Genomic DNA, 10,293 nt, shown 5'->3' with positions numbered 1-10,293 from the left:
GTTATGTACTATGCTTATGTGCTGCATATAGTGGGATCCATAATTCTGTATTGGTGTATGTTTGCTGTTCTCATTTCGAGTTTGTCCAAAATAAGATTAAAAAAATAATAGAATATGAGGTAGCTAATAAGTTAACACCATTTGAGCTCTCTTACAGGTCATTAGTTTCATGGGTTAGTTTGAAAGGCGGGGCTTCAACAAAGTAGTTTACGTGTTTATTGCTTGGAGAGTTTTGAATGGATGTTTTGCTTATTTTTCGGTATATGATGCAACAGTACATTCACCTTAGGATATATATATTGATGATAGGATGGGTTTCATTTGATTGCTTAATGGTTTTACATGAGGTACCATCCAGCAATGTAGTTTTCTCCTTGTTTCCAATATGGTGCTTTGATGCTACAATTTCGAAAATCTTAGCTGTAGCTTTAAATTTGCTACGTGCAGCAAAGATTTCTTTTACTACACTAGGCGCAGCAGTTGAACATCTTATGCGTCTTATTTTATGTATTCTTTGGTAGTAGTGCTTTTAAGACAGCTGATTGAGATGTATAACATGAATCTCGTTGCAGATCAAGTTTTTTGGGGTAGCAAGCTCAACTCTTCAAGACTTAAAGATGAGGATGATGATAACATTCAGGATGATGTATGCAAAGCAGTCATCCCTTGGGTACCTTCTCATACACTCAACCCATTACCAGAAATACAAACGGAGGTGTCAGATTCAATGGAAGCAGATGAAATTGAAGCATCAACTATGGAGATTGAGAATGCAAAGTGCCTATCACTTGTAAATTTTTGCATGAAAACTTGTATATGGTAGGAGAATTATTTTGGAAAATTGGTTATACGTTACATGTATATGAATTACGTATATTTTTGACACACGATAATATTTGGGACGTGTGATATTTTGGGATACGAATTAATATATAATGATAATCGGTGATATTAGTTTAGTTGGTTATAAATTATTTATTATTTTAATTGTCTAGTTTATATATAGATTGTAGATTGTTTTAGAAGATAACAAAGTCGTTGCGAAAAATGTGTATATTTTTTCAACGGTAATAGTTGTTGCTAAAAACATTAATAACAAATTTTACTTAATTTTTTTCCCTACAGTAAAGTTGTTGCAAAAGATTGACTATCATGTATTGCAACAACTTGAATTGTTGTGAAAAACATATATTTAACAACGAAAACAGTTGTAGCTAAAAATGCAGAAAATTTAGCAACGAGCTTTTTTGTTGCTAAAAACGTTGGAAGGAATTTCAACGATACTTCTTTTGCTACAATAGATCTCGTTGCAAAAAACAGATACCTTTTGCAACCAGCAAAGTCGTTGCTAAAACCTTTAGCTACGGCTATACCCGCAATAATGGAATTCGTTGCAAAAAACATTTTTAGCAACGAAATCAGGTTTTTAGCAACGACTTTTTCTAGTTGCTAAAAACAAGTTTTCTTGTAGTGGAGACATAGGGCGATTATAGGTTGTTCGTGTGATTTATAGGGTCACAAACTTCCTCTCGCTATATAGAGCGTCTTCATCGATCGTCGTTCGATCTCCATTGACCTAGCTTATCGTTATGTTCAATAGATCTTCCTAGGGTGAACCTAGTTTATTCCCCGCTTGACTTTCATTGTTTAGTTTCACTTTTCGTTCATGTCATTAGTTAGTATAAATTGTACATATTTTCATTACTATGACAAACATTATACATTATAATCCATAAGAGTTCTAATAGAAATCTTAAAAAGATTACAATTTTGATAACAACCACCTAAAAAAATACCCCCCCCCCCCCCCCCCCCCCCGAAATTAAACATCTATTGGAATCAAATACTAGTTTATATCTTATTCGATTCAGGGTTGGCCCCAAAACAAGATTCTTTGCAATATTAGGAGCATACATCACTTCCTTCAATAGAAGAAGATTTCCCAAAGTGAAAGCCTGTTCTACTGAACCTTTCCATAATTAATTTTTATTGTAGAGTTATTCCTCATATAGAGAACTTCTTCACCATTATACTTATGAAAAGTCTTGAACCATCTCCTATCCATCCAAACATGCCTAAAAGCACCTGAATCGATGTGCCATGAGAAATCATTCTAGATTCACGAGGTCTTGGCTAGTAGTAGCCTTCCCTTTCCGAGCATTATTTTTCATGTAAAGAAAACAATTCTTCTTACGATGTGCTAGTGTTCCACACAAAAACAACATCCACCAATAGTGGGCCTTTTAGTAAAATTAATGCTCTTAAGTCGTTGTTGTTTTTGTGGTAGAGAAGCACATAGTTAAAGGAGCATTTGAGCAACAAAATACTGTTTGTGAAATGATTATTCACTGATCATAGGTATTATGCTGCACAACTTAACTTTTGCAACACATTTATCTATTATATTTTACAAAGCCTACTTTCCTCCCTTTTTTCTCGATTGAAATTAACACAACTTTAGAAGAGAAAACGATGATTAAATGAACTTGTGTTTAAGTTGATGATTAGTTGCAATGTTAGGGTTCTTTCATTTATTTTCTAATCAATTATTTCATATGTTTCATACTTTAAACTTCATATCTTTAAGTTGATAGTAAATTTTTTAAATCAACATATGCTAACACCTTGCAAGAATTGGTGTTTATATTTATGACTACATGCATTTTGTAACAAAAAGTTTGCATTGAAAGATTATGGATTATTATATACGCAGAAAACTTGAAAAGAAAAATGTGTTGCATTCTAGAGTGCATACAATAAAAGTGAGCTCACTAAATGCAATTACATATATCTCCGATTGGCCAACATAGGCTAAAAATACAATTCTACAATATTGATCTCTGAAGCAAACGATAATCATTCGTAATAAGTGACTGGTACGTATAAATACTTCAATATTTTCTCATGTCTTACTTTAATTCTGCTACCTACTACTAGCAATACATATTTAGCTCCTGCATCCTTCACCCTTTGTCAGGCATTAACATTTAAAGACTTTCATTCGCTTTATTCTTAATGGAAATGTGTAAAATAATATTATTACATTCGTTAATGTAATTTGGGAGACCGTGTGCATAGCCCATGGCCCCACAAATAGTTTAAAAAACACAAATTCTTCTGATAATAAATAGACTTGGAAGAAAAGTAAATCAATCTTCCTTCTTTTTGGTTATATCCTCCCCTCCCTCTTCTCTTCCTTAAGTTCCTCTCCTTTCAAGAATGTTATCCACACATAGAATTAATATCATTTAAAATAAAAAAAAGCGACGGCCCTATAAATTTTACATGTGCTCGCATATCATATATCAAATAAAGCAAAAAAGAAGAAATACATTAAAATGACATTACAATTGACAATGAAATTAAAGGATGTATAAACCATTTTTATAAACATGCCTTATATACATAAAAAGAAACAAGCCAACAAGTACAACAATTATAGAAATTACAAACATACCAAACGATAATTTTCTTTCCTTTCAAAAGGAAATGTTTATTTAAATTGAACACGCATAAAAAGTGGCAAGTAGATGTGAATAACCGTCACAAATACAGTAGAACCAACTCAGTAAAAAATGATGATCATCCATCAAAGTTTGGAAGTACGGAGAGGTGGTTTATCATTATTAATCTCCGGCTCTGAATCGGAATCAGAAGAAACTTGTGGTTCTTGTTCTAAATCATGATCATCACCATCAACTGCAAGATCATCTATAGTAATTACCGGTGAGATAACAATATTAGGGTTATTACCCTGTCTATAATCATGATTATAATGATTAGGTTCGGCCAAACTATCAAGGCTTTCCGGTTCACCGATAATAAATCGTGCAACAAAGGCATTAACACCCTCAAAAATACCATCGTGTAGTTGTGTAACACGAGTTGTTCCATCAAAAAGGACGTCACGTTGTTTGTAAGAGTAAGGGACATCCATTCTTCCTTGTGATAGGAACATGGTAACAGTTACCTTACTACGAGGTGGGACAGTAGCTGTGGTGGATCCGGTGTCTGTTATAGATATTCTTGTCACCTCGTTGAATGTATAAGACCCTGAGGCACTAGCAGACAATTGAATCTTACCAGTCACCAGCTTAGGTATTAGACTTACCCGAAGTGTTGATGTGTATGAAATCTTCCATGTATGCGATGAGCTGAAAGTGGATTCAGTCATCTCGGTGTAAGTGAATTCTACATTTTGTGTTTCTGCAAAGGGACCATAGTTTTCAACGGTTTGTATCCGACTTCTAATAGGCACTTTTCTGTGGACGCGAGCCTCATTTGTCCTATATACTATGTCAGTTATTCGTCGTTCTCGAATGGCCTCGCCAACCCGCATAACCGTTAGGGGAATAATATTCCCAGACGAAGCAGTAAGGCATTCAGCATTAGCGCCCCAGGGCCATCTTTGACAATATCTACCTTGAAGCATACTCATCAGAGCAATTTCTTGGTTGTTGGAATTTAGCCTAATCGGGCGGAATACCGAATCGCGGCCTGGGTTATTTCGAGGGCCGTCACACCAGATCCATTCCCTGTTGGGGGATTTCCTCCAGAACAAATTGTATCGCGTGGCAATTATGCGGACGTCTCCGTTGGGTAAAGTTTCGACGACGTGGTGTAATCTTGGATCTTGTGCATTTGTGGCAATAAACTGAAGCCAATTATTTCTTCGTGCTCGTAGGGGTTGGTTATTATCCCCTGTGAATACAATGTTCCTCGGCAACAAAACTCGTTGGTCCATATTTGTAATTGCGAAGAAATGGATTGGATTGCTTGTGTTTCTCGCTACATCAATTATTAATCACAACCATAAAAAATTTAATATGTCAAACACTAATATATGGTTTTAAACCATTTTTTGGTTCACATACAGAGTAAATTTTATTGAGAAATTATAATTCTATGGGTCGATGTTAGAGTTCATTTGTCCAATTTTCTAGAAATTATATTTAATTTTCCTATTTGGTGACACATAAAATATTTATTATTTGGTTATACATAGGAAATACTTCATAAAGTTGTGAGAAATACTTACACAGAAAAGGCTGCATGAATATATAATTAAGGATAATAAATTAACTAGGAATGTTAATAAAAAAAAATATAAGGAATTTATAACTAAAATTTTGTTGCAGCTAGATTATTGAGTTGGACCATTTTCGTATATAGTTTTCAATTTTATTGAATTCGAGTAAGGTCAATAGTGTAAATAAGGATCGTTCAAAATAAAATCTTATCATCAAAATATTTTTAAAAAGTACTCCTTCGTTTCTTAATGAAGTTCTTATAATAATGTTCACGGAAATTAAAAAAATAAAAATTTTTTAGACAGTGCGAAAATATTTTTTTGTACTAAATAATAAATTTGATTGAGAAAAAAGTTGGGACCATAAATATTAAAAAATATTAAACAAAGTTAGTGGAAAAAATTTAGAGACCCCAACTAATAAAAATATATTTTTATAAATTTAGTGGGAAACATGTAGAAACCATAAGAAATGTAAAAATATTAAAATGAATTTAGTGGAAATATGTAGAGATCAAAAGCATTATTAAAAATTAAAATGAAGATGATTATGAGTAAGGTTATTTTTGTCTAATATTTGTGATATAAAAGAAAAGATTTCTTATATAAATAACAAATAAAAAACCCTTAAATGAAAAGTGAAATTTTTTTTAAGAAACGGACGTAGTAGCATGTAAAGTCCTTTATTTTATAAAACCAATTCATCTAATAAGAGGTGACAGATATACAACTTACAAAATTTTTACCAGGAATTTTGTTCAAAATAAACAAATTGAATATAAATTTATGTCAGCCGACTCAAAAATCAAGACATTAAAAGTAAAAACTAACAAATATAGAAGAAAAAAAAGGGTCAACCCGCAATTTCGGTACTACATGAACATATAATTTTTGTATTATGACTATAGTTTTCAGGTTATGAGCAATCAATATCGTCGACTTTCGTAATAATTTAATTTTAGAATGCCTTAATATAACTGAAATATCTAATCAAGTTATTATAAAAGAGTTTAAAAAAGCATGATATATGATGATTTATCCACATAAAAACATGATATATCTTTTCTGGACAACTTTTAATCTTTTATTACGACTTATAAATATTAAATAATGTGCCGAGGAAAGAAAATTTATCTATGGTGATTAATGACGATCTACAATATACTCGAATTGCTCAAAATCTTTTTGCCAACTTGATATCGTCCAAATAAATCAATCATCATTGAAATCAAAATAAGAATTGTTTTTTCAATTATGTGTTTTAATTATTATCATCTTAAATTTTGATATACACAAAGAAAAGATTTCGACTGTCCTGTTAGAAGGATAAAAAACATCATACTGAAGGATAAGTGCAGTCGAGGAAGACCTACGAAAACGTGGATGGAGCAAATTAAGAACAATTTAAATGAGTTGCGCGTCTCCGCGGACCTGACTAGGGATAGATAGGAATAGTTTGAGACGTCAAATATATATTTTAAACTACTAGTAGTTTTTTTAGTTACCCCATGCCCTAGTGTCTAGTTGCTTTTTACACGCTCTACTTTGTTTCTTTGTATACTTATCGTGGTTTTATCTTATGTATTTATTTATTGTTTCTTATTTTTCTTTTTTTGGTTAGACCTAGGTTTTGTTGTGTTGTTTTTTCTGCAAGTAGTTGTTCTCTTGAGACAACGTTGTTACTTATATTCTCCTTTTGCAGGTCTGTCTTACTTTTTGGGGTAAAATCAACCGCTTTTCCTCTAGTTATATATGTGAAGGGACTATGAATATGAATTGTCCATCACCTTATCTCATCCAAATCCTACTTTTGAGGCGAAGATATGATGACAATGGAGAAGCAATTTTTGACATTTTTAATTTATTACATGTATACGACATATCGTGGCTATCTTATTAACAATAACTCTAATGTTTTATATGTAACCTTAACTGTCCTTATAATAAATAATATCAATTTAGATTTATAAAATTCAACAATAAAATACGTACACCACTAAAAACACAAAAGTTTGCCAAAAACATAGTGCGGGTCATGTCTCAAACAGATATTTTGAAACTAAAAATTCATTAAAAAAATAAAAATGTGACAATGATTCATTACTGTGTACTTGTATTTCGTGTACAACTATTTTTTAATTAAGAATCAAAAATTTCTATTTATGAAACATCCATTTTTCTTTATTCCACTTCATGCAAATTTTAAGAGAATTAATATATTTTTTATATTTTATTATTTCACTTAATTTTTTGGTTTGTTTGGATTCTCACCAAGTTTAGATAGTAAGTTTTCTCTCACACTAAATTTTTAAAAATTTCATCAAAATATCACTATTCTTACAATAGTAATGACAATTATAAACATTACAATTTAATTGACGATACTTAACTTAAGAATATGATATAATCAAATGGTGACAATAAGAAGTAACACAATCAAATTTTTGGTTTTAATTTATATTTTATAATATAAGGGTGGAATATTTACTATTTAAAAATACAATTATATACATATATTTGGTGAGACAATGATTGGAAATTTAACAATTGTAATTGTGAGACTTTTATATGTTACTGTTAATTGCGTGACAATTTTAGGTCCCTAAGAAGAAACAAATATGCAAATACCAAACATCAACTAAAGATTCATATCTGCCCTTAAAATTAGAGTTTTGTTACTTTCTCTGGATTATACTAGTGATATTATATCACACAATATTTAACAATTATTACAATTATTTAAGAGTTCCCTTTTATTATTCATTTTTTTTGTGCGATTTGATTTTGTCTCATTTACAATGCATTAATCTAATTCTCAATATTCTAATTGTGTTTGGGTAAAAATTGTAACAATACAAGTTGATATTAATAAAATTTACATTAAAACGAATTAAATAAGGTTTAACTTGACTATATATTAACTTATGTAGAATAAAATGAAACACAATCTATAAGTGATCGATTAACAATGTTCAAAAAACAAATAAAGCAACAGTCCGTATTGTATGAGATCGCCTTTCAAGGAGACGAGCTCATACTATATTTCATTTATTTAAATTGATTGCTTAAAACTTTAAAGTGATTATTTTAACACACTAAATATACTTGGGTCAGCCCAATAGAGATAGCCGCCTCATTTTAAAATTTGTAATTGAATAAAATAGGAAAATTTAATGTGGTAACCTTGAAGTTTTAGTTTTTCCACAAGTGTGTTTTTAAATTTGCATGGTGACCTTGAGCTTTCAACTTTTTCATGTTGTACCCAAATATTAAAATTTTGGTTAAATTAAATACTTATTTCAACTGGATTTTGAAATTTGTGGTGAATTATAGTAATTATGATATTTTTTTTAAGGAAAATTTACCTAGAATAATATAATTTTTTATTGATTTTCCTATAATAATTTTAAATTTTGATTAGCCATAAATAATCCTAATTTTAGGGTCACTTACCAAAGAACATTGTTGTCTAACGGATGACTGATTTTTGCAGGATAATTGCCACACAAAAAAACAAATAAATAAAATCAAAAATATTAAAGATTATAAGTTAAAATCAAAAATAAACTTACTTGATTCCTTATTTTGATTATTTAAAATTTTTTTATTTTTTTACAAATTAATTTTCCATTTACTTTTTAATTTTTTTTATGCAAAATGACTTGTTGTATAGATAAAAGGTTACCTTGGTTTATTCTTAGCAAACACCCTTTATAGTTGGAATTATCATTGTTAATTAAACTTGAGATTATTGGAGAAAAATAAGTAAAAGTTGGATTATTCTTGATGATTGTGTCTTTATTAAAAGTCATTACGTTGAGTAAAAATAGTGTAAAATTAACAAAAAAAACTTATCTTTTGTCTACTACGTAAAAAAAGTAAAATGTCAAATTCACCCCCTAAATTAAAAAAGGTTTATTTTACCACCCGAAAAAAACGAAAATTTATGGTTATCACATAAAATTTCACAATAATATAATATAACAAAAGGTAGAGATATTTTACCGACGTTAAGGGAGTTATTAAAAATTCTGACAGCATGTTGACCATTTTGAGCCTGGAGGACGAGACCCAACTGGCCATTTTGAAAAACACGCCTAAACAAAGTGCAAGACCATTTGGAACGATCTTCCTCAGGCTCGTCGCCGGTGGCAGTAATGAAGTTCCCACTCTCGGTTTCGAGTCGTAGGTACTTCTTGTTGAAGGCAGTTTGGAGGTGGATCATACCAGAAATGCGTGATACAGATACTATAAACCTTGTGAAATTATTCTCACTCAATACCATGCGACTTGTAGGCCGCACTCTTTTGTGCCATTGTCCTTGGCTTTCGTCTGCTATGTACTCTAAGTACATCCCATTGAATCCCAACCCTATCACACTTGGTAGTGTACCTGCCATTTTTTTTTTATTTTTTATTCTCTCACTTATTGATAATGGGACTCATACAATGCTTACCCAACAATCGTTCTATTTATAGACTTCAAGTCATTGAGTTTTTATAAAGGAGTTTAAGTGATTTTTATTGTTTACTTCAAGCTTTTTATCGGGCCAAGACGTTATAGTTTTTTACTTTCAATTATACTTTGTTTGTTTTATAATATATCTTTTTAACATTTGACTGGATTAATAATCAATATAAAATAAAGAAAGTCATAAACTGCATTAAAATGACAAATTAAATTACATACTTTGTTTATAAAGGAGTTATATAATTATGTTGGAGTAATAAAATATGCGTAAATATGCGATGTATTTTAAAATGAGGCACTTCATTATTATATTAAAAAAGAAAAAAAATTTTCACATTAAGAAATATAATTCAAGATAAAATGTATTGTTACTACAAATATAAAAAAAGGTTTACAAATAAATCAGTTAAAAAGTGTTGTTCAAAATCTGGTATGAATAGCACCGGCTAATATTTAAGGCCCTTGATTTCTAGGGGCCCTATGTGATCGGCTACCCCGAATAGCCCTAAGAATCGGACCTGGTGGAAAAATATCACTACCAGTTGCAAATATAATGAAACGGAAGTAGTATACAGTTATAGGAATCTATTGAATATGTAGTACTCATCTGTTTTTGTATAGTTTAAATCAATGAGAAAAATTGATGTTTATTAAGAGAAAGATGTTTAACGGTAACAAAATGAAAAGAAAAAACGAATTGTGTGGATGAAATTAAAACAGAGTTAAAATTAAAAGAGAGTTAAAATGTATGGATGAGATAAAAAGAGGTGGTGGGCCATTGTCCAAAAATAGAA

General features: G+C 30.6%; 1 protein-coding gene across 1 annotated transcript; it reads right to left on the bottom strand.

Annotated features, from left to right (window-relative positions):
- Nucleotides 1-3,350: 3,350 nt before the first annotated feature.
- On the bottom strand, nt 3,351-9,523 carry LOC130826920 (uncharacterized). Its single transcript, XM_057692551.1, has 2 exons — nt 9,035-9,523; nt 3,351-4,788 (listed from the first exon to the last, which is right to left on the bottom strand). The coding sequence occupies exons 1-2, from the start codon at nt 9,426-9,428 to the stop codon at nt 3,590-3,592; spliced, it is 1,593 nt and encodes a 530-aa protein (XP_057548534.1). The 5' UTR covers nt 9,429-9,523; the 3' UTR covers nt 3,351-3,589.
- Between the last annotated feature and the right edge of the window lie 770 nt (nt 9,524-10,293).

This window comes from Amaranthus tricolor, chromosome 11 (assembly GCF_026212465.1).
Source record: "Amaranthus tricolor cultivar Red isolate AtriRed21 chromosome 11, ASM2621246v1, whole genome shotgun sequence".
Taxonomy (NCBI): domain Eukaryota; kingdom Viridiplantae; phylum Streptophyta; class Magnoliopsida; order Caryophyllales; family Amaranthaceae; genus Amaranthus; species Amaranthus tricolor.
Note: the sequence above shows the minus strand (reverse complement) of the source record. Positions and strands in the feature narration are given on the sequence as shown.

What these genes read in the sequence shown, in the direction of transcription:
- LOC130826920 (XM_057692551.1), bottom strand. Translation starts at nt 9,428, where the DNA reads ATGGCAGGTACACTACCAAGTGTGATAGGGTTGGGATTCAATGGGATG. An exon ending in TAATAACTCCCTTAACGTCG is followed by an intron (nt 4,789 to 9,034) that starts GTAAAATATCTC and finishes TAATTGATGTAG; the next exon opens with CGAGAAACACAAGCAATCCA.